The sequence below is a fragment of the Carassius gibelio genome, chromosome B15 (genome assembly GCF_023724105.1).
Source record: "Carassius gibelio isolate Cgi1373 ecotype wild population from Czech Republic chromosome B15, carGib1.2-hapl.c, whole genome shotgun sequence".
NCBI classification, from domain to species: Eukaryota; Metazoa; Chordata; class Actinopteri; order Cypriniformes; family Cyprinidae; genus Carassius; species Carassius gibelio.
In genome coordinates, this window is record NC_068410.1 from 17,209,632 (window position 1) to 17,230,257 (window position 20,626).

Sequence of the window (20,626 nt, forward strand, 5' to 3'; positions counted from 1 at the left end):
CTGGATGAATTTTCCAAACCAGGCATTTTTTTTTTTACACAGGACCCCACTTTGTGTTTTAACTATCACCCACTGTCTCCCCCTCTGAAGCATTTCATTACTTCCAAATCCATGAGCTCAGACAATTTGTGTGTTCTGCTGTGTCAGTTGTGGCCTTTGATGTGAGCTCCCCGATGCTCGGGTTGTGTTCATTAGCCAACAATGGTGTGATCTTGTGCTCATTTTTGTTTTTCTAGGATGAACAAGAATGAGAGTAGCCTGCTCTACAACCTTTAAATCCAAGCTGCAGTGGGAGTCCCAGTTTCTGAACTGAGAACATCTGAACAACACTTAAGTAGTTACAGGAGAGCACGGTGAACAATACCCTGATAATTATTTAATGCTGTCACTCATCCTTTTAGAGGAGTTACAGTGGGGCCCAAAAGTTTGAGGCCCAATTTCTGGGATTTAGAATCTAAATTCAGAATCTTCTGCATTGTTATGCCTTAAAAGAACTATTACGATTGCTCAACGCACTGCAAATGAAAAAAAAAACCACCAAAAAAACCCACATGCAAACAGAAAAAACACAAGCAAATTAACTAAACATCTTCAGCAGTTTGACAGCACATGTGCTGCAAATACTCAAAACGCAAAAAAGAAAAGAAAAACACAAACACTGTAAATTTGCACAGACCACACTGGAAATGTTTAAGGAAACCGCAAATTTCTTGTGACAAACTTCTGACATGCTTATCAGTGCCCACTTTAAAAGGTGAGATTTTTTTTTAAACATCCTGATCATATGACTCCTTCACTTTTTGGGATATTATTAGCCTAAATAAGCTGATGAAATACATAATTATTGTGACTGTGAACTATTGTGTAAGCTGGTTACTTTTACTCCTACCTTATATATATATATTGCAATTTTGCAAATGTAAAATGTAATTAAATCATGGTAATCATTAATAAACCATGCTTTTGCTGCTCCAACCATTCACCATGATATCTGTTTATACAAATGTTAATCAATATATGCCAGAAAAACAAAACAAACAAAAATATGTTTACTACACTTTTACGGTAATAAAACCATGGTTATTTTTCATAAGCATTGTTGTATCCCAATTGTGGTCTGTGCTACTTGCAGCTCGTTTCTATATTTAATTGTGTTGTGAGCATTTGCAGCATGTTTCTGGATTTGATTGTGTTGTGAGCATTTGCAGCATGTTTCTGGATTTGATTGTGTTGTGAGCATTTGCAGCATGTTTCTGGATTTGATTGTGTTGTGAGCATGTGCTGTCAAACTGATGATGATGTTTCCTTAATTTGTTGGTGCTTTTTCTATTTGTTTTCTCAAGTTGCAGTGCCTTGAGCTCTCTCAGTCACCTTACTTTATACTGTTTTAAGTTTTTTTACTTAAAAAAAAACTTTAAAACATTACAATAAAATTAAAAACTCATCATCATTATTACTATTATTATTATTTTACTTCTGATAATAAAATTTGTAATAAAAATAAAGTAGAAATACAAAATCGTTTTAGTTTTTTAACTATAACTTGTATCAGAAGTGTGGTTTTGGACGAGCGATTTACTTCAGATTTCACGTTTTAGATTTGTTAAGTGCAAAACATCTAGAAGAGGTGATACATATGAAAAATAGCTGAAATTAGAGAAGCAGAGAGAAGGTAACTTGAGGCCACCGGCAGCGAGATATTTATACTCAAACTGGACAAACGTGCTGCTGAAAGCAGTGATGGATGAGATTGGGGCCACTGCGGCGAATCAACACGACAACACAAAAGCTGTCCCGCTGCAGAGAAGACACTAGAGCCACTTGAGTGCTGAAAGCATGACAGAGGGTAGGACATGAGGGGTGACCGAGGGTCTGCCTGCCTCCTGGAGCTTCCCCTTAAACACCCTGGAAGCTGCTGATTAACCACAAGGATGAATTTGATGTTAACTTAAGTTTCAGTTCTATTATTCCAAATAAGGATGAAAGTATCTCCTAAATACTATTGGACAAGGCTACTGGAATAAGACCGAAGCTTGGGGTCAGGGGGTCTTGTCTTTTTTTTTTTTTTCAAGATGGCATTGCTGGATCAATCAACAGCAGGGAGAAATTCTCAAGACCAGATCCAGAGCTGACGTTGTGTGTGGGTTGCGTCTATGTTTTGGTGTGGTTGGTCAATACAGAGAAGAATAGACAGCATGATGCATCAGGGCTGTGCTGATGTGATCGATTACCTCTCATTGCCAAAATCTATTTTCCCTCCCAGTGATGGAGAGGGTGCTGAGTTGGACGTAATGGAGGGTGATGCGTCGGGTCAGTAGCCAATAATCACAGGTGCGAAGCATTCTTTCACATGGTGTCTTTGGGGACGAAGTTCAGTTTTGAAGTCTAATCAGGTCCAATGAAGAAACAGACTTTTCTTTGTTGGTATTCCAAAACACAAATACCCTTAATCCTTTCAGAGGTACATAATATTCTGCTGACAAAAATCGATGACAAAAAAAGCGCATAGTTGGGGTCCGTGAGTGATTGGACCTCACCGCCTCCAACAGCTTTATCTGGTTATTGACAATATTTGAAGATTAAAGGGATGTAGTTTGGCCAATATGGAAATTCTGTCATCGTTTGCTCACTCTTATACTGCTACGGAGCCGCAAGACATTGTTTTGTCTGCGGAGCACAAAACAAGAGCCCAAACTGCTCTTTTCCATTCTGCAAAAAGTATCAAGAAGCTGTCAAGCTTCAGAGAATAACTATTAAGATAACATAAAGGTAGTTTAGTTGTCTATTTTCCAAATCTGCTGAGTCAATACAATAGCCTTGTGCAAGGAACAGTCAGTATTTGCTGTATGTCTTCTGTTGTTCATGGCAAAAATAACCTCAAATAATTTCAAATGCATAAAACAAGATCGGTTTATTCTGCAACACTGCGTGAAATATTATTTACATTGATTGCGTCTTGAATTAAAAGTGTATTATGTTGTTCTGTTTGAACTAAGGGAATACAGAAAAGAAAAACATGACCTTGAATGCTAAAAAAAAAATATAATGCTTTTATGTGCAGCCAAAGTCACTATATGTACATATTTCCATTAAAACAAAGGAAGAATGGTAGTATTTAACTTTAAAACTGTAAAAAATATCTATTACTAATTCATAATTGATTCATAAATTTAAAATCTAAAAGAAGTAAGTAAATAATTACTGGCTGAACTATTCATTTATTTGATCCAAAATAATCACATGGATCAAAATGGAAAGTGTTAGTGTAACACGACATATCAACATCACAAACACTTTGACATGTTCCAAAAAGAACTTTTTTATTATAAACAGAAGGCATCAAAAACAAAGCAACGTTTTTCTCTCATTTCCAAAATGATTTGCAACTCAATCAATCATTTGTATAACTCTAATATGTACAAAATAATCTTTCAAACTCCTGAGAACTAAATATATATATAAAAAAATGAACATGAGAAGATAAAAAGCACATGTTAACTAAGCGTGAACATCCTCCGCTTAATGTTCTGGCCTTATATAAAAATATGTTTAGTCCATAGACAAATATCTCCTGCTAGAATATGTACAAAAAAAATATATATATACCGCAACTGGCCACCGTAACACTCACAAGTGCTACTGTTGTAAATATCCAGTGAGTTTGCACCATTGCTGGTGCTTTTAAACTTGCAAAAACAAGAGTCGTCTTGTTAAAGAAAGGCAAATCCGGAAAATACAGTAATAACAGGAACACAAATAACACTTTGGGAATACAGAACAGAAAAGCATGTCATTAAATGGTGAAAAAATAAATATATGATGCTTTTATGTACGGCCAAAGGCTGCTTGTAAATAGACATTTATTCAAAAGGAAGAAACATAGTGTTTTATGTAGTAAATGTACAGCTTTGTACATGTATACAACTTCATGAAATTGTGTTACATTGACCATGCATGCAAGAGTCAGAAAAATCAAAGAAATAATAGTAATAAATAAAAAGGATTTGTGTTTGTGTGTGTTTTGAATCTTTCTAGGTGAAATTACAAAAATTAGTTAAAAAGGGAGTTAAAATAATGAAAATACTGGGGATAAATGCACTATAAAAGATTCTGGTGTCAAAATTATTTACGCATTGTTCATTAGCTGAGCATTTGTTGAGAATGTTGAGTTTTAACCTCCAAATTCTTTTACAGTATGGTAAACTCTTACGATATGGGCTCTTTTACATGATTCAAGACTTTCTTTCTAATAATGAGCGGCACAAATAACTGCCCCGTTAAGATACAGATGGGAAGCAGCCCAACTTGTTGAACGGAAAAAGATTTTGGTCTTGAAAATGCAAAACAGAGTGTACTGCAGCTGTAGCAACAAAGCCGCTGATTTATGAACAATGAATCTGAGCATTAGCAACTGCCGTATCTTTTTCAACAGGCATGCAACGTGTGACCATCGAGACCCATGGAGAAAAACAACCTTGCGTGCTTGCGAACAGATGCTCGGCACAACTCGGAGACAGAACGGAGAGAGGTCTGTTTGCAAGAGGGCAGAAAATATTAATTACAAAGTTGGATCTTTGAGTTGAGGCATGCTAGTGGAAGCCCATGCTGCACATGTCTGCTGCGTGCCAGACAGTTTATTCTGGGAAATCCGAAGCTCTCGACACAGGGATGGGAGTGTATGAGTAACAAGGGTGGAGAGATGGAGAGAAAAAAAGAAATCAGCACAAAATTAAAAGGATTGAAGTAAATTGGCAAATGCCACATGGCTTCGGTAAAACCACTGGGGCCGACCGTGGTCCTTTTGATCTGTCTCGGTGAACGTCAACCCCCCATCAGCCTATGACAGGTCCTCAGCACAACCACATAAAACCACTCTTCCAGGACTGCTTCCATTGCTCCCTAACTTATCCATTAATGAAAAAGACACTGCTGTAGGAGGGGAGTGATGAAATAGATCAAAATATAGACCAGCTGGGTTCAAATGCATGTGTTGAGTCGAGTGAAACAAACTGTATTTCTGCAAAACTAATTTGTTAATCAGTATTTTTCTCCTTTTTTCAGAGAAAAAATATATTTACACATTTACAATTAATTTAATTGAGCTGAGAAGGAAAAATGCATAAGATATTTGACAAGTTAATTTAATAAACGTAATGCAACTGGCAATTGCTTTTCTTGTTTTAAACATAAACCTAAAAAAGGTCATTTAAATAATAATAAAAAACGTTTTAAAATCATTTTTATGCAATCTTATGCAATTTCCTCTCGAGAAAAATGTATCTTAAAGATATTATTATTATGTAAATGTTTTTGATATATTAAGCTGAATTAAGTTTATTTTTCTTTACATTTCTTTCTAAACGTTTTAATAAAAACACTGATCATTTTTCTTATTATTTTGAACACTAAAACATTTTTTTTAAATATTCTTTATATAATCTTACACAATTTTTACTCTTAAAAAAGTAACTTATTCTAATCATATTAAAATTATTTTAAATAAGATACATTTTCTTGAGAATATATAATATATAATATCATCATATGAAATAAACTTAGCATACTACTTAGCATAATACATATTTATTTATGGTTATTTGTCTTACCCCTCTGCCATTTTTTCTTGTTATAAACAATGTTAAAATATGTTTTGTTTTTGTTTTTTGCTTAAAATAATGACAACAACAACAATAGCAATAATAATACATACAAAAACTTGATTTTTAATGGAACACCAACGTATGCTATCTTAGGCCATTTTTGCTTCTCTCAAAGATATTCAAATTATCTATTAAATTATTAATATATTCTAATAAATGTAGATATTGTTTTTCTCCGAAAATAGATCAAAATACTGATTAAAAACAGAAACAAAATCCCTGCAACAAAAACGTAAGACTCAAAGACTTTCAAACTCAGTTCATGTGTCTTTTCATGTGAAAATCAAGTCATGTTTTGCTCCTACACAGGAGAAGTCATGTGTATACATTTAATAAAAAAAAAAGAAAAACAAAGTGAGTGGAAAGAACCAAGAATACGCTGCACCTGGTTTTAAAGCTAACAGTCATGTACAGTGTGGTAACTGGAATGGTTACGCACACAGTGTAGCTTAATTTTAGCAGACTTGTTTTCTTTGTGTTAATCCACCCTATGATCATAAACCATGTAAACCTCTCCCTTTACATCCTGAAGTCACAGCAGTCCACCGAACGAAAATCCATCCAGAACATATCTGCAGTAAATTACAGCCGATGAAATCGTAAACCAAGCATGAAAAATACGTTTATAACATACACTTTATCTCACTCTGCTGAGTTAAATAACACTTTCTAACTGATTTTAAATTATTGTTGTCCAGTAAAAGCTCCCCTGCCTTTTCAAACATACCATTCCCTGCGTGAAATCACAGATCCATCCACGTGAGACACGTAGTCGCTGTCCGTGCCGTTGTCGTAGCACTCGTCCTGCAGGTAAGGGGAGCCGTTGTGTAGCGGCGGCCCGCTGGGGTTCACGTTATGATGGTTGTGGTGGTCGGAGTAATATGTTCCCTCTCTCTGAAGGCTGAGATTGTCTCCCCAGCCCTCCATGTCTTTGTGGTCACTGGGATAATCGGGATAGATAATGTCTCCTTCGGGTTTGGGCTTCAAGTCTTGGCTTCCGTTGCCCGAGTCGTCGCCGTAAATGTCCTGAAGCTCATGGGGTTGAATGACGTCCAGTTGCGTCTCTTTTTGCATGTCGGATGGGCCGATGTACTGTTTGGTGTAGTAGTCTCCTCTGAATGTTCGGCGCTGACGCATGTAGAAAGCCCCCGCCAGCGCCATCAGCAACACCAGGATCAGGATCCCACCGACAGCACCGCCCACGATAGTGCCCAGACCGCTGTCCGGCGGGGAGGCCTGAGTCGGGGCGGTGAAGTGGGCATGGTGGTTGATGGGAGCTGTTATGGTCAAGGTGGTGTCAGGGAGGATGGACTTGGTGGTGCGGGTGGTGGTGGGGGCTGCAGTGGTCGGGGGCGGCTCTGAGAGGGGGAGATATAGACAAATATTATAAGATTGGTAAAAGACAAGTTGTGACGAAAATGCACAGATTTAATAATGTGGCTGGTACTCGACTGATACTCAAACACAACAATTAAAAAAAGGTTCTAACATTCACTGATGCTCTAGAAGGAAACAAGATGCATTAAGAGCTGGGGGGTGAAAACTTTTGAACACGACGAAGATGGCCAAATTTGTCTTATTTTGTTGAAATATAATTTTTTTCCCTTTAGTTCTGCCCTTCGTAAGCAACAGAAGATACTTCTATGTTTCCCGGTACACAAATTAAGTACAATTTACCTTGATCTTCAAATGTTCAGAACAAACAAGGGATTCATGCACAACCATCACAAAACAGAAAAGACAGCTGTGGATCATCAGGTAACAGAACACAGTATTAAGAACCAAGGGTTCCCAAACTTTTGAGGGGGTTATTTTAATAATTTCAGCAATTTTTTTGTCTTGTATATATATATATACACACACACGCACACACACACACACACACATATATATATATATATATATATATATATATATATATATATATATATATATATATATATATATATATATATATATAAACCTCTTGAATATTTTTTTTTTAAAATATACCACTGGCAATTATTTTCTTATTTTAAATATATACCTTAAAAAATTAAATTAAATTAAAAAGCTAAAAATAAATAATAATATACACCAACATTAAAATTCTAAAATAAAAATTCTTAACAATAAAAAGAAAGTCACAAATAAATGTATTTACATAGCACTTTTCACAAAAACAAACAACAACAACAACAACAACAACAAAAAAACAGTTTAAAGCAGTTTTAAAGATAATCATGATGCACATGAAACTATATATCAATTTTTATATAAAGAGCTGGCAAGTAATGTACAGTGCTTACAATTTGTGACAAAAAAATCAGATCTGTTATATTGTACATATAGCTATATGTAAATATACTGCATGTATGTGGATAAGGTTGGCTGTAATATACATTGCGTTAAAGTATTAAAACCTACAGTATGAAATACAGACTTTGATTTTGAGATTTGCTATTGATTTATTATTAATTTATTAGCGTCTTAAAAACATTTTAAATGCTAGATGACGAAAAAGAAATCGGAATGTAAAAATAGGGAAAATGAACAATACAATATTCAATATCTGATAAATAAAACAAATTCAATATTGATCGATATTGCACCAATAATTCTGTAGTATAATTATTATAAGATAAAAGGACAGAACTTGCTCATGTAACAGCAATTATTTGAATTTGGAGGCCTGTGGAGACAGTCTTCAAAACTGGTACATCATTTTTTTCAGGAGACAGAAAAAGGATGTTAAAAATATTGCTTTTTGAATGGTATAAAATAACTATTTGGTGTATCAATTATTGGATGTCAACTGGGGACAACTTTCATTTTGAGAAAGTCACTCTAAACTTCTTCAAAGAACAGAAGCCCAAGTCCTGATTTTTCTTATCTCATTTTGTTTTTCTCTATGCTTCCGTCATCCATGTTTGTACACCACTGAAGTAAAAAAAAACGGGCACAATATTTGGATTCTGATTTGATCACAAAGCTACATGATAAAGGTTCCTCATATTTTGCAGCCTGAAGAAGAGCCAAATATTTGGTAAAAAGCACAGTGGCTAAGAGCTGATTGAATTCAAACTGCTGTGAGTTTGGTCCAACTTTATTTACGTCATTGCAGAAATCTCACAGACCAAGTGTGGAGCGTTTGGCACGTTCAGCCATCTTTCAGAAAGAGCTTCTGTTAATGGTATTTTCAACAAGAGATTCAGAAATTTACATATTCAGTAACAGGAAATACACACTTACTCAATGATACAACACAAATGTCAAACACGAGAAAACATCTTGTGAGTTTTGTCAGGGTTTTCCAGGCTATTCCAAAAAAGAAATGTTGTGCACAGTGTTTCTCCTGTTTGCCAGCGCTGTTTCATCTGGCTTTAAACTAGTTTAAATCGCAAAGTCATGTGTGTTCTTTGCAGAATAGCCATGTAGTGCTGTTTCATTCATGCTTCAAAGCAACCACCATTATGCTTTAGAAAATCTACAAGTTAGAAAGTTTAAGTTGCAATAGTTTGCAAGAGTGCGAGTATGAACACAACGAGGCTGTAAAAGTGGACTAATAAATAAATGAGTTTTACTGTTGTGTGTGATGACAATTAATGTCCCAGAAAGCCTCCATGGTTCCATTTAGCCACTTCTTAAAAAGTGCATCTTAAAGACAAGTAAAAGCTTTAAAAAAAATCATGAGTAGGGTATTATTGATGCATTTTATGTTGCAGAAATAAAATGTGAAAATAGCTTATACTACAGACTTTATTTTAGGCATTTAACCAAAAACCCTTTGATTTTTAAACCATGGAACCAAACGTACAAAAATGCTTGTTTCGAGGTTTTAGGGCTCATTCCTGCCACACTCTGTAATTCAATGAAATCAAAAAAGTTTATTTTTCTCAGGATAACTGTGTTAACTCAGAAACAAGTTAACAACTAATTTAGTATTGAGTAAATTTTCCAGTGCACTTCCTCCTAAAAAAAAAAAAAAAAAACATTAAAAACAATATAAACATCACAGAATTTGAAATGGTTTTACTGGTTTTAATGGGAATTGTATGGGTTTTAATGAAAACTATAATGGTGCCTGTGGGTCTCTCCTGGTAATTGGCTGCCTTCTATTGGTGGCTTGTTAACACCACTAAATTCTAATGGAATATGTCCCAAAACACACTGCAGGAAACCATTTTTAACTGCTTTTAATGGTTTGTAATGGTATTTTTACTGGAAACTTTTACAATTATTGTGATGGTTTCTATTGTTTTTTAGTTTTTTTCAGCAGGGCTATGGAGAGTCATACAACAGAGACTTTGCTCTAATATGAGTCAGTTATGGCTGCACGGTAAACTGTGTTTGAACCTTATAATTTTTTTATCCAGCTTCATCGAGTCACCAACTTGGCATTTTGTTTATGCCTCACATGAGTAATTGACTGGGTGGGTAAGTATAAATGGTGCCTGTTTCACAAAGGCAGAGACAATGTCAGGACATAATTTATCAACCAGCGATCCGCCCTCAAACATCAGCCGCCATGAAGAAAACATCATCATTAGTATCTGTGGACCTGAAAGGTTACAAGAAACTTCTCACCTTGTACCAGGAAGCGTACATCCTTAAAGTGGTGTCTAACTTCGTTCTGAACTTCACACCTGTATTGTCCAGAGTCGTTCGGCTCTAAAGGGCGAGTAAACACCAGGCTGCCATTAGATGTGTCCACACCTGCAGGCATCGGGGCGTCCAGTCTGAGGAGTGACAGAAGACACGATTATCACTTTAGAGCTTGTTGACAAGTTTTGCAGCAGGAAGCCACCCTGAAGCAATCTTGAATTCTCTTTTAAAACACTTTTTTTGTGTTTACAATTGAACTGACATGTCCAATAAAATTATAAGTAACAAACTTTATGTACAGACCTGGTCCAGATGTACAAAAAAGCAGGTGGGTTGGCATTGGCTCTACAGTCCAGCAGTACATTTTTTTGTCCCACGTACCACACGTCCTGCAGGCCATTCACCATAACATCTGGAGCGACTGTAACATAATATAAATCATTGTTGCATGAAGAAATAATAAGATCGCCTTGCTTTAAAAATATATAGTGCTTAACAAAACCAAAACCCTTTTTCTTTCTTCCACAGAACACAAAAGAGGATATTGCAGGGCTGGCTATAAACACATATTTCACACAATCAATTCATTTTCATTTGACAAACTAATTAATTTCAATTCGTACATGTCAATTTATATAGTAAATATATCTTAACTAATGTTGTAATCTACAGAGGGAACCTCTAGTTAGTACATTACTTTAAAGTTAAAGGTTAAAATGTAACTATTAAATTAATTTGTTATTCATTTTTAGATATTATAATGTTTATTTGTATAAACATTTACTGTAAATTGAACATAAGGCAGTTTATATCAACTTCTTAATTATATAATTATGTTTGACAATTTGTTGTTGAAATATAAACATTTAAATGGTGGTTGTCATGAAAAAGCATATCAACAATTCAAAGATTTAAGAATAGATCTTGATTCTTCAAAATGAATATTGATTAAAATCAAGTAATGGATATTGTCAACCAAGTCTTAATATTTTGCGAAATGTCTATGCTGTTCTTTTCTATACAATGAAAATGAATCAAAATTGGGGATGACAAATTCTAAAAATGGCAAGAAGTCCAGTAAAAGTAGAAAATATGACTTTTATATATCAAATTATAGCTGCCTGAAAGATTTTATATTGTTCTCATTTTATGTTCAATGGCAGAGAAAGTCATACAAGTTTGAAACAAAAAAGTTGGTTAAATTATGGCATCAATACATATGAATTATACTGTTCTTTGGAAATTCACTTAATGCTGTACTTTGTAAAGAACAATTTATAAGCAATGACACTCATTTTATTTTTATAAGACATTAAAATTGAGCATGAAACCATTCTCACACTATGGACGTGACTCTTAGAAACAGCAAGGGGAGATGTGATTGGCTAACTCAATCACACAGAAACCTCAGGATACTGAGGCTTAGCTGTGGCTGAGAAAATAAACTGATGTGTGATATGGAGAGAAGATTCAGGAGTGAAACAGAGAGCCTTGAGATTCAACCCCAGCAGTCCACATAACAATAACATGATCAAATTCTCATCAAAATAGCCACTTTCTTATTGAACAATGCAAATCAATTGCACTTGTAAAAGATGCACTGTAAAGATTCTGTAAATCTGTCTTGTAAATAAAGATTCTAGACTTTATTAAAAATGTGCATAAGACTAAGAAAGATGTTTAGACTTACAAAGAAAATATGGTATGTACGTGTACATACTATGTACTTATTATAACATATGCACTTGTTATGTACCTATAATAGCATATTACAATATATACAGAAAACATGTACTGATGCTCAACAAGGCCACACAATGCATTAAGAGACAGGGGGTGTAAACTTTTTCAATTGGATGATCAAGGTAAACTTTACTTATTTTGTCTTCTGGGAAACATGTGAATACTACATAATCGTTAAACAGAATGAGAAAAATGTACACATCATCATCCTGTTCACAAGTTTACATCCCCCGGCTCTTAATGCATTCCTGTTGCTTTCTTCTTGAGCATCAGTAAATGTTTCCACCTTCTGTAATAATTATTTATGATTCCTTCAGTTGTACTCAGTGTGAAAATATGGATCTCAAAATTATACAGTCACTTTCGGAAAGGGTTCAAATATGCAGACGATGCTGGAAAACCAAAGAATGTGCAGGAGCTGGAGGATTTTTCTGAAGAACAGCAGACATTTGCACTATATATATATATATTCAATGTAGTAACCATATACTAACCAGTACTTTATTGATTAAGTACACTTTTATTACACTGAAGGTACACATATTTGTTTTATAAAAATTTAGATTTTTTTAATATCATTAAATTCATAAATATAATGACATTATCATAATAAATTATATTTTTAAAATATTCAAACAGAAATGAGTTATGTTAGATTGCAGTGATAAATCACAGCATCACTATTTTTACAGTGATCATATAAATGCAACCTCGAGGAGTATGAAAGTTAAAAACTGGTAATGTATAATATGTTAAAATATTATCTCGCATTACATTTAGATTTCGTCACATTATTGTTTTGTTCTTATGTGAGGCATAAATCTAACTGAATTTTAGATTTGTGTTCTTCTGAACAAGACTTCAATAAGAAATCAAATTGTTGTAGTGTTTGCATGGTCAGCTTGGTCTATGATAAAACCATTAGTATTAATAAATGTATGAGGCTGTAAAACTCAAAAGAAGTTTTCTCACTTTTAGACACTTTGGAAAGCAACGTGTGATTTATTGAGTACTAAAGCCTCCTTTTGTCAGTATGAACTCCCCCATTTGTATTTCCGCTCCTGTTGCTGCCCTTGCTGCGCTCAGATCAATATTTCATAAAGCGACTCCATTAAGCAGAATGCCATTCAAACAGACAGCAGCCAACAGTTCGAGAAGCCAAAGGGAAGCACACTGAGGATTAAGATGTTAAAATTACTCCTAAATTGACATCTTGTGAGTTTGAGAGTGGCAAAAGTGAGCAATCAGCTCTCCTTGTAACATATGGAGATCTTGAAATACAAAGCAAGAGAAATGTTTTTTTTTTTTAATAAAAGTAATTCACACTCACAAAACACATTGAGCCGGTAGGGAATGCGGAAATCCTGGGATAGGGCCGGGTGACGTACAACACAGCTGATGGACTGGCCAAATGCATCCCGGGTGGGGGCCCAGACGTAGTGTGCTGAAGTGGTGGTAGTGCCTTCAGACTCCGGCTGTTTGACGACTTTTGACTGGCCTGGGAAGTCTGATTCCCAGAAGACCTCTGCTGCTGGACGACCCCTTTCAGCTGTACATATGGCCACCAGAGTTTCACCATCTCCATCCGTCAGAGACAAGGAACCAGGAGACACATAGACCTTTGGCTCCACTAAAGGGAGAGAATGAGAACAATTGTACAATAAGCACAGAGATGCTTACAGGTTAAAATATGCTATTTTAAATCTTATTTTTATTAAACTATATTCTTTTTGAACATCTGGTAAAGGCATTTGTGTATCAAACAAAATGTTATATTTGTTAGCGGTCAACATTTTGGGGTCAGTATGGTTTAACAATTTACATGTAAGAATATATATTTAGATACAAAGCAGTTAATTTAAATTATAATATTATTTCACAAAATTACTACTTTTACTGTATATTACTGCTTTTATATACTTTAAAAAGAATAAAAGATTAATTTAAAGAAAAATGCTAATTAAGTATTTTCTAATACTTGACAACAAGATTACTGGAAATACACATGCATCGAGAAAACAAGAAATAAATAATAAAAAATGTGGAAGAGTCAGAAAAAAAACAGTACAAAATGAGTTGAATTGACCTTACAGGATGATAAAAACAAAATGAAGAAATAAGGAAGGAAGGGAAAAAAGAAATCAGGTAAAGGGTGGAAAATGGCCTTAGTACAGTCAGAATTGATTTATTACACCAACCCTATATATTCAGATTAAAAATGGATGATCTGAAATTACTGAGTGCTGAGGTAGGAGTACAACAACATCCCTGAGTGCGTCTGAGTGGCTTCTGTCTCTACAGAAAAGTGGCATATTAGAGTCTTAATAATATTGAGAGAGTCCACATGGATTTAAAGAGAACAAAAGGAAGGACACGTTGTGTATGACAGCCGAATCAATCATTGGGAAATGTTCAGCTGCCCTGAGCAACAAAAGCCCGCACTGCTTGAATTAAAACAACTGATTCAATTTCAGCTATTGTTTTTACTTCTGAAATAACATTAGCTAAGAGACCGCTCACCTCAAAGGTTACATTCACACTACAAGCCAGTGTCCGATTACAATTTTCTGTTCAAATTCAGTTTTGTGAGGATATTCATGTGACCTTATAAATGTGGTGCATATATCCTTATAATACACCGGCATCACACCTGCATATAACTCCCTACTTTGGCAGGGTAATCAACTAATACACTGAATATGATATCATGTTTTGTTATTACATGAAAAGAGAAAAAAAAGAAAAAGTTTTAAATGCATCAGCACTAACATTAACATGATACAACATAATAATTGTGACATGTTCTTTAAAATACTACTACCACCGCACTACTACTAATTATAACTATATACTGCAAATGTATAATTTGTTTTAAACAAACAAATTTAAACATTTCTATTATATTTTATGTAAAAAAAAGTAATAAATGACTAAACTATCACTGATTTTAGTAATACATTAAATATATAAAGCTACAACTGTATTTAATCACAATGCATTATAATAACGTATTGATAATAATGCATAGGTACCTGCTGATTCTGTCACATTCACTACTGTCTGTAAACATTTTTAAATATACATACAGTAAAAACAGTAATAATGTGAAATATTATTGGAATTTAAAGTAACTTTTAATGTAATAAACAGTGATGGCAAAGCTGAATCTTCTGCATCATTACTGCAGCCTTCAGTGTCATATGACAATCATTGTAAAAAGAAACATGTATATTTAGAATAGTTTTGCTGCTTAATATTTTTATGTAATTTGTCAAATAAATTCCAGGAATCGTTTTTTGATAAAAAGTTTTACAGAACCTCTTTTATTTGAAATAGAAATCTTTTGTGACATTACAAATGTCTTAAATGACACTTTTGATCAATTTAATGCATCTTTGCTAAATAAAACTACGTAAAAATAAACAAATAAAACCTAGTATAAAAATCTAATAGTGTATTGCATTAAACTGGCAATGGTCAGAATTGGGATTTGGGCCACAGTGAACTATGAATGCAGCCATAATATCCTCTATTAATAAAATCCTATCAATACTACTTTAATTTGTCCTTTTCCCTCTTTCCTTTCTCCATCACTCTCTCTAGAGAATTGCAACAGCTGCGCTCTTAAGAAACAGTTTGGCCATGTGGGCCAGCAACGTCAACTTAATCTTACACGCAAGGTCGTCTGCTCCACACACCTGTTCTACTCTGTATACGAGAAATCAAAATGACCCCAGGGACCCCTAATGCTAAATATAGCCCTGTGGCACCTGAATGGTGGCTACCCACAGTGCATCACAGAGCGCTGACATCCTAATGCCAAAACCAGATCTAGCCTGAACTCCATGCCATCTGCATCACGCTGGAGCTCTGCTGACTCAGAGCTTGCAGGGGCATCTTGGCAACTCCTTCACACCCAACCCTCCTGATAGAAGCGGAGAACCAGCCAAACTGACGTGCAGGCCCAAGAGAAGCTCCGGGTATTTATTTATCATTAGACGGGGCAGGAATTAGGGCTGGGTCACTGTTGCCTCCGCACAAATGCAAAACCCAAAACATTCCTCTTCTGGGTTGCAGGCCAGGGTTGTCGCCAAAACCACAATTCCCCAAACAATTGTGTCATTATAATGGACTCTAAGTGAAAGCAAAGTAATTAGGTTAAAAAAGGAAAAGAATGAATTGCGGGTACAAATTATACTGCTTAGCTTGCATGCCGCATTTGATGTGTTTTATAGTAAAAATTCACACGGTCATTGAGAATTCATTCCGATGATTCATCACTGTTAAATTCACAGGAATAGGGATGGCGGCTTCAAGCCTGTGTGCAAAAAACACACAAACGCAAAGCAGCTTATTGGCCAGTGAATTTATAGTTTTAGAGGTTTGGGTGAATTTCTCCCTTTTCTGTGAAAATGCCAATGACTAATAGGGCTTTGCTTTAACGTCTGAATCAGTAATGCCATTTCAGACTGGATCGATACAATTTAAAGGGTTTTACCACTTATAATAGGGAAAAGATTAGTTTCTTTTTCAATGTTTTCTTTTTCCAGGAATGCAGGAAATAAACAAGGAGGAAAAAATGGCACCCCACAAATCAAAATAGAAGGAATGTGCTAAGCGCTATCACGCCAGTGTGTGACACATATTTTTGTCATCTCTGTAGTGTTTGACAACGCTTCATTTCACTCGAGCAGAAAAGGGGCTCTGTGAAGGGTGTTTCCAGCCCTTTCTATAATTACAATCTACAAAAATAAGCAATTTCAACAGAAGTTTCTGAATCACTTCCCTAGAATTCCAGTCTTGTTTTCAAAAGAGAATTTTTGGAATGTCAGTTAAACACTTTTGAGTGCCTTGTATAAATGAATGCATAAATAAATAAAGAGATGTGCTTATTTATGTTTTGTTGTTTTTTGTGCACTATACAAGCCTGGGAAGAAATAAATGTATGCATGAATGACAAAATGAATGACTGAATGAATGAATGAATGAATGAATGAATGTATAAAAAATTATGACCCAGCAACTATGGGGTTCAGGAGGATTCTAATTAGGGCTGTCAAATGATTAATCATGATTAATCGCATATGTGTGTGTACTGTGTATATTTATTATGTATATATAAATACACACACATGCATGTATATATTTCAGAAAAATGTTTTATTTTTATATGTTAATTATATTTAAATATAAATTATATGAATTTAAATATATACATTTTCAAAATATATACTGTATGTTTATGCATTTATATATACATAATAAATATACATGGTAAACATGCATATTCTGTAAACAAAAACTTTTATTTTGGATGCAATTAATCATTTGACAGACCTAATTCTAATGGTGTATTCACACCATACCCGAAGCGAATATGTCCATCGTGTCCCTCGCTCTAGTTTACTCGTGGGATGTTTTTCGCGTCAAGCCCCGTTCACACCGCCAGCAAATTTTCCGCTGTGTGTTGCTAGACTCGTGCTGTGAAGACGCTGGTGGGCGTTTCTACTGCTTGCTCTAATGTTATTTGTAGACTACACATCTTGACAAATATGCAATCACCAATATATATTGCCGGTAAAATTAAGATATCATTCTAATATGACTAGAAATTAAACTCAAAAGACATAAAAGTGTCCTTCTGCTGTTGGAGAGTGTTGTTACATAAACTACAGCAGTGCTCGTGCATTAAATCATTAACCTAAACTGCTCACTGCATCATATAAGTAACAACTTGAACCATCAGTGTATGATTCAAACGAATTTACACAGCCAAGTTTCTTTTTTATGCATCATTTTTGTATCCATGTATGTGGTTACATTCAAATAATATAAAACAGTGAAATTGAAATTCGCTGCTTATTTGAATAAAGTTGAAGAATTATCAACTTTTATCGCTCGACTCGCATCGCTTGACATGTCGTGACTTTCAGAGGAAGTCGCCAGCTCTCCACTGAAAATCCATTGGATTATGTCACTCTGTCGCTGTGTGTTGTTAAGCGGTGTGTACAGGGCATCACATGCGCTATGCTTTTATTCACGCGAGTGAGGTGAAAATCATAGATTTCTTGGTGCCCGCAAACAGCTACAATAATGCACTCCTCCATTTTCTGATTCAACCACATGAGACAATAAAATCTTCAATGACTTTCCTCGTGCGAGAACGCTCAAGTGGAAATTTTTTAACTTGCGCGAAAGATGCGATTGAGGCGAATATCTTGCATTTGTGGCAAACGTGTCATGCATTTCACGTCATTCGCGTCACCTGGCATGAATTCGCCTCTATTCCCATCTTTGCATTGACTTTGTATGTAATCTACTCATGCAAATAATTAGATTTGCATTTGGTGTGAATACACCATAATGCTTCACAAAAAGATTTGCTTTAAAGAATTCACACCTACACAATTATATAGTGTACAAGCTGTCCACAAAGATATACTCACCCATGATGTCTACAGTTGTGGATGCTTGCATGTTTCCAAGTTGGAACGTGACAACTTTACAAGTGTAGGTCCCAATGTCTGCAAACCCAACGCCCTGCAGGACAATGGATACATCACGCACTGAGGGCTTGATGAAATGCACACGTTTGCTGTACTCGTCAGCTATGGAGGTCCCGTACTGGGGGTTGAAGACAGCCAAAGTAACAGTGCCGGAGGGCAGACGGCGTTCCCAGGAACTCTGGGTCAGACTGAGGTTTGTGCTGACCTCCACCCTGCAGGTCAAAGTAACGTTTTTCCCCAGCACCGCAGTCACCTGCTCAGGAACCACAACCTTGTTGGCCCACACACCTGGAGAGATAGATATAGGAAATAGATTAACAGTAGCCAAAATTTCCATTCAACACTTAATAAGAGTGGGGTTGGAGCAATGCAACAATCCATTTTCGATTTCTCAAAGAACCTTTCAGTGAACAGTTACTAAAAGAACCATATTTTCCTTAGTATAAAGAACATTTTAATTATCTAAAGAACCCTTAGTCCTTAAAGGACTTTTTCCATGATAAAGAATGTTTTGTGTAATGAAAGTTTCCATGAGTGTTAAAGATTCTTCATGGAACCTTCAATGCAAGTAAAGAACCTACTGTTAAGAATGAATTATTTGTTTTTTTTTTGTTTAGCACATCAAATTGTTTATGATATACCTGAGGGAAATGCTAACTATCTATATAATGTTGCCATTGTCAAACAGAATATGCTGAAAGTCGATACTTCAAATGTTATGAAAATGTCAATTGTATATATTTTTTTTTTACTAATTGTTGTTCAAATCCTGCAGCAACATCTCACGGAAAACCTTTGTGAATCAATTTAAATTGTTATGTGCTCTTAACCAGTTCCATCTGTCTAATCGTGCTGACATCACTTGCATCAGGTGAACCCTTGAAAGGTCATAACTGAAGTACAGTAGTGGGAGATCTCGTACAGCAGATAATGAGGGCTTGTGTTTTCCCCAGCCTTAATTACGCCCCATGCGGGAGACCTTCCTTCTCTACTGCAGCAGGCTGTGAGTGCTGTGCCACACAGCCCGTGCTTCACATCCATAATGAGCCCCATACAGACCCCCGCATCACACTGCGGGACGCTCCGACTGTCCTCTCCATTAACCGTCTGAGCACCTTGCCTTATAAAATCTGCTGGAACAAGATGAAAAACACCAATAGCCAATTTGGGAGGTTTTTACTGTTTAATAGGTTTCTTTAATCTGCGCTTGTGCCCTTTGCATGTTTATTTGAACACACTGGAGTTATTTGCTGATTCATGTAAACACGATATTCTGATGAGCTGGCAGTTAAAATTACAATGGAAGAGATTGATTAAAAAAAGGTGTTGGCAAGAGAAGAGAAGTAGATCAGACAGGGTCCTTAAGGGGTCCAAAGACATCATCATAATTAAGAATTTTGTTAGCTTTAAAGCTATCAATGTGTTATTATTATGTACATCTAAATATTGGCAAAATGTATATATATATTTTTTGTTTTCTTCTGGGAAAACAGGGCAAAAGATATTGATTTATGATTCATACTGCATAACACAGTTTTTGTCTAACTAAATACCTCTACATGCACAAAAAATCTTACTGACCCTAAACTTTTCAATGGGAGTATACAACCTGTTTTTGTTCTGAAAAAATCTTCATAAAAGGCTAACTTACATAAATCCCTCAGTGGGAAAAGTTGTTTTTCAGTTTTTGTGAGACTGCTTTCCTAAGTGGTTGAACTTCTGATGCCGAGTTACTGGCGTACTTCTTGTTTGTTTCATGTAAACAGTGTTTTACCATTTAAATTCCATGTGCTTTCCTAGTATCATTGCATGGATAGGATACAAAGCAAAACTGGCTTGTGAAAGAGAGTAAAATATCATGAAAGTTGATATTTTGAAGATTTTTTTGTTCATAAAGTGAAACACAAAAAGCCAGTGAGGTCCAAAACAACGCTGGATCTTTGGTGTTCCACAGAAGAAAGTCATACAGGTTTGCAACAACAAGATGATGAGAAAATGATGACCGTATTTTCATTTTTAGGCTATCCCTTTAAAACTCAATCTTGCTTGGTAAACAACAACACAATGCAGCCTTGCCTCATGCAAGAAATCACAGTGTCCTGAAAGCAAAACAAAAGAACACATTTCCGTGAG

General features: G+C 35.4%; 1 protein-coding gene across 2 annotated transcripts in view; it reads right to left on the reverse strand.

The window, feature by feature from the left end:
- Window positions 1-3,294: 3,294 nt before the first annotated feature.
- nectin3a (nectin cell adhesion molecule 3a) overlaps window positions 3,295-20,626 on the reverse strand; it is a 35,440-nt gene continuing 18,108 nt past the window's right edge. For both annotated transcript variants that reach the window (XM_052577247.1, XM_052577246.1), the window contains 5 exons: window positions 18,434-18,781; window positions 13,318-13,617; window positions 10,548-10,665; window positions 10,227-10,378; window positions 3,295-7,018 (listed from right to left, as the gene is read on the reverse strand). In XM_052577247.1, coding sequence (XP_052433207.1) covers window positions 6,378-7,018; window positions 10,227-10,378; window positions 10,548-10,665; window positions 13,318-13,617; window positions 18,434-18,781 — 1,559 coding nt within the window. In that variant the 3' untranslated portion in view covers window positions 3,295-6,377. The remainder of the gene's footprint in view (window positions 7,019-10,226; window positions 10,379-10,547; window positions 10,666-13,317; window positions 13,618-18,433; window positions 18,782-20,626) is intronic.